General features: G+C 36.3%; 1 protein-coding gene across 1 annotated transcript; it reads right to left on the bottom strand.

Moving 5' to 3' along the window:
* Positions 1-1045, bottom strand: LOC129572524 (uncharacterized). Its single transcript, XM_055452492.1, has 2 exons — positions 566-1045; positions 1-486 (listed from the first exon to the last, which is right to left on the bottom strand). Exons 1-2 carry the CDS (start codon positions 746-748, stop codon positions 307-309), a joined length of 363 nt encoding a protein of 120 aa, XP_055308467.1. The 5' UTR covers positions 749-1045; the 3' UTR covers positions 1-306.
* Between the last annotated feature and the right edge of the window lie 2849 nt (positions 1046-3894).

Genomic DNA, 3894 nt, shown 5'->3' with positions numbered 1-3894 from the left:
TTTATTTTATTGTTTTTATTCTAATTTTATTAATTTTATGACATTCATATTACATAATGTACTCTATCTATATTCTATATAGATAGCCATAGATAACACCTTCATCTATGGCTAGACCGTATATTACATTGAAAGCCCATTCGACATGAGACGATCTATGGACGTTAATAAATCTTGTGGATGATATCTGGAACACTAAGACGTCCACCAGCTTCTTATAACATACTGTTACATTAATTTTTTTCTCCTTATTTCTATTCTGCAAGCACTGGTTTGGCTTTCTTCAAAATTCGCAAGCGATGAGTCTTACTCATCATGAGTGATGTAATCTCTCCAACTGCCCTTTAGCGACGCCGTTCGTTCGTATCGATTTCGGTCCTCCCGATCGCTCCGTTCAAACATCTTGAAATTCCATGTCCATTTCTCCGCTTTCCTGTCGCGTTTGGTCAGATAATGATACTTCTTGCTCGATATTTTGAAGTTTATCTTTTGGTGAAAGAAAAAAATGAGAATTAAATTGACAATTGAAAATCAAACAATGAATACTATTTTATGATTGTAATACCTCTTTATGGGTTTTGATGGTTCTTCGGACCGTGGCGTTACATGTCTTCGTGCCTGGGTCCATACCGAGCTCGTAGACGAAATCACCATCTTCGTGTCGCTTTCGAACGATCCCATCACTTTCCAAACGTTCTAGTTGCGATTTTGGCACATTGTACTGTGCCTCATGAGGCCGAAACACCATCGCAATAAATCTTATAATGAAATGGTTTTTTCGATTTTACAATTCGTTCGATCTTTGGCATGAGGAAAATTGTATTCCAATAATCGTCTTGGTTCCGGCAGGCATCACCAACTTTGACTTGAACACCATTCACTCTTGGCAGCAATCGCAATTCGGCCATCATGTTGTAGAGGATGTCAGTATCAATTCCTACAAATTTCCACATGTGCGAGAAGATTAGTATGACTTTTCAATTCTTGATTTGTGTCACTTCAATTGTATTTATTTATTTATTTACACCGCCAAAAGACTGGCTGACTGGCGGAATAATTTGTTTTGCAGGAAAATGACTCCAAGAGTCATGAAAAACCTGACCTTTTGATTAATTATATATAATAGGATATAGATTGATTTTACATAGGGGAGGACGGAGTATTTCGACGCACTTTTCTTAACTATTTAAAATCTTCCGACCTAGTCATGCAATCTGACTCATTGTTGTATCATATGATAGGTATTGTCAATGCAAATCTTTTGATGCATAACACTTATGGTGTGTGGAGTCACCCAGAAAAATTTTCTGGACAATTTCTTGACCCCCATTTTTCCGGGGCAAACTGACGCACTATACGGGGCTAACCGACGCACCCGTATTTTCATCGTATTTCAAGTCATTTATCTCAAAATAAGTAATCGAATGAAATCTATTATGTTTTACGATCTTTATGAATAATGTGACCAGATCATTTTTTCGAAAATACAGGAGATCCGGGGAAAATGAGAGGAAAAATATAGGAGAATATTGGATTCAAAAATTCTTTCTTCTTCGGCCAAATTCTGAGCACAACTTGACAACGATTCCGCGGTAATTATGAGTTTAATATGCATGAACATCTTGAAGAAGCAACGCAATCAAGTGGGTCTTTTTATGCCAAAGCCTCCACTTTTTCTCTCAAAGTCAATGACTTTTTCGCCTAAAGCCATTTCAGAGACTTTTTATCCCAAATTGATAGAATCCGAACACACCAGGGAATCGTTGACTGAATAGTTCGATGTCAACTATCGCATATCTTCCGACATAGTGTGTTTTTGAAATGAACATTTTGGAATAAAAAGTAGGCCTTTTTGAGCCAAAGCACTCTACTTTTCCTTCCAAATTCAATGACTTTTTCACTTGATCATCACAACATCTGTAGTGAAAATCCATTTGTTCGTCTCCATTGATACATAACAACTAAGGGTATGTTTCGTCTTGTTTTCTTTGACATTTCTTCGTAACAGATAAATAAAAATAAATAAATAAACAATTATCAATGAACGTAATGAGAAATTTACGCTCATTCATAATCCCGTGCAAAGCATCGTTGCCAGAACATGTGACAAAATAAATCTGTGTGGCCATTCCATTCTTCTCAGTGCGAACAGTAAAAATATTTATCCATTTATTCATTTGTTCATGTACACCGCCAAAAGACTGGCTGAATAATTTCTAAAGTGACTCCAAGAGTTATGAAAAACCTGATCTTTTCGTATTTTTACAATATATGGTAATTTTATACAATAAATAGTTTTAAGAATTTGGTCTATAAAAGCATTGACACAAGATAACCCAACCGATACATGGAAATGCATAGGTAGCCAAAATGTAAATGGTCCAATATGGAACGTGTAAAAATGAAAGACTAACTGAAGCGTTAACACTGCCCTAATGACAGCAAAAGTCATCATTCAATTTATCCAGAGGTCATACATTGAAGAAAAGTTTTACGTCTAATCTAACAAGTCCCTATTGGTAGTTATGATATTGCGTATCACATCGCGGCTCTTTATTGGCTACTATTGTTCAGTGAAATAAAATTAAAAGTCTTTGATTTTAACTCAAATCATTTACTATATTGAGAGTAAATTAACGATGGAAAATGTATGCTGGGGATATCAGTTGGCAATGTCGGTTGATAATGCCCCGTTGCGGCGATATTGCGAGAGAATGATCAGACGTCGCCACTATTATTATATCGTATTCCAAACAGACTCATTTCTTCGTTGTGATCGAAACGTTTTGAAAAATGTCCTGCTAATCGATTTGATGCTATGCAAAGAAACTGATGTGTTGAATGGGCACGATCTGCATGCAAACAAAACAATCTCGACGAAAATAATCCAAAGTGCGTGAAATCTCAACTCGGCGAATGTTTCTAACCGATACGATTCGATGCAATGAGAACGGAAGAATTGGTTGAAATTTTGTCCGCACATCGCGATTTGTTCTCATCGAGTGAACTGGCGGATATTTCATTCATGTTTAATCAAAATCCACGATCAAGGCCATTGAATTATTGGTCACAAAACCGAGAGTTAATGTGCTGGCGACAGAATTCAATCGAAGATACACCGTACCACATTCAAAGCATAGAATCTCTTTGGTTCACAGCCAATAAACCACCTCTGTTTGGTGAATTTTGGTGTTAAGGTCTGTTGCATCGATATTCCCATAGCGTTTTTTGGTTGACTTTGTTCAAAAGTGAAGAAAATTCGCATCACCATGTTGCGTTCCTCAAATTATACACTACATAACCATTTTTGTAATGTTTGCGCTTGTTTGTTGGGACTGTAAAAAAGCAACCCAATTCCCAGTAGTACCGAAATAAATCCGTTCGCATGTACGACATTCGAAAGTGTAATAAGTCTGTCAATCTTGCACGACTTTTCGACAGGATTAGTTTTGTACATCTTCGATTTGGTTTTATCTCCGTATGACCTTCATTATGCGATTGGATGGACGCAAATCCAAACACACACATCTTCGTGCAAATAAAGTCTCTTTTATCCAAATTCGTATTCAAATTCGCATAAAACGACCGACCACATTGCTTAAGCAGCACATAAGTTCTCGAACGTTTGTGTGACAAACAACTGATTTTGAAACAGAACATTTTTTGCGATCTTACCAATTTTTATCGTTAGAGAAAGTAATCAAAAAAGTTTAGTTTTGAAAATAATTTTGAGTTAACCCTCAACTGCATGAATTTTTCCCAGAGCTGATAATTTTTTTTCCTGGTTTATTTTGATGAATAATCAACGGAAAAAATATTGGTTTTTCCGAAAAATGAAGAAAATTGGGAAAATTGGGTGGAAAACTGTTGCCCGCCAAAAGGCGGTTTCATGCA

The sequence above is a fragment of the Sitodiplosis mosellana genome, unplaced genomic scaffold, assembly GCF_009176505.1.
Source record: "Sitodiplosis mosellana isolate CC-2019 unplaced genomic scaffold, AAFC_SMos_1.0 Smas_scaffold_5153, whole genome shotgun sequence".
Lineage (NCBI taxonomy): Eukaryota > Metazoa > Arthropoda > Insecta > Diptera > Cecidomyiidae > Sitodiplosis > Sitodiplosis mosellana.
The sequence above is the reverse complement of the archived record's forward strand: the minus strand, read 5'-3'. Positions and strand labels throughout refer to the sequence as shown.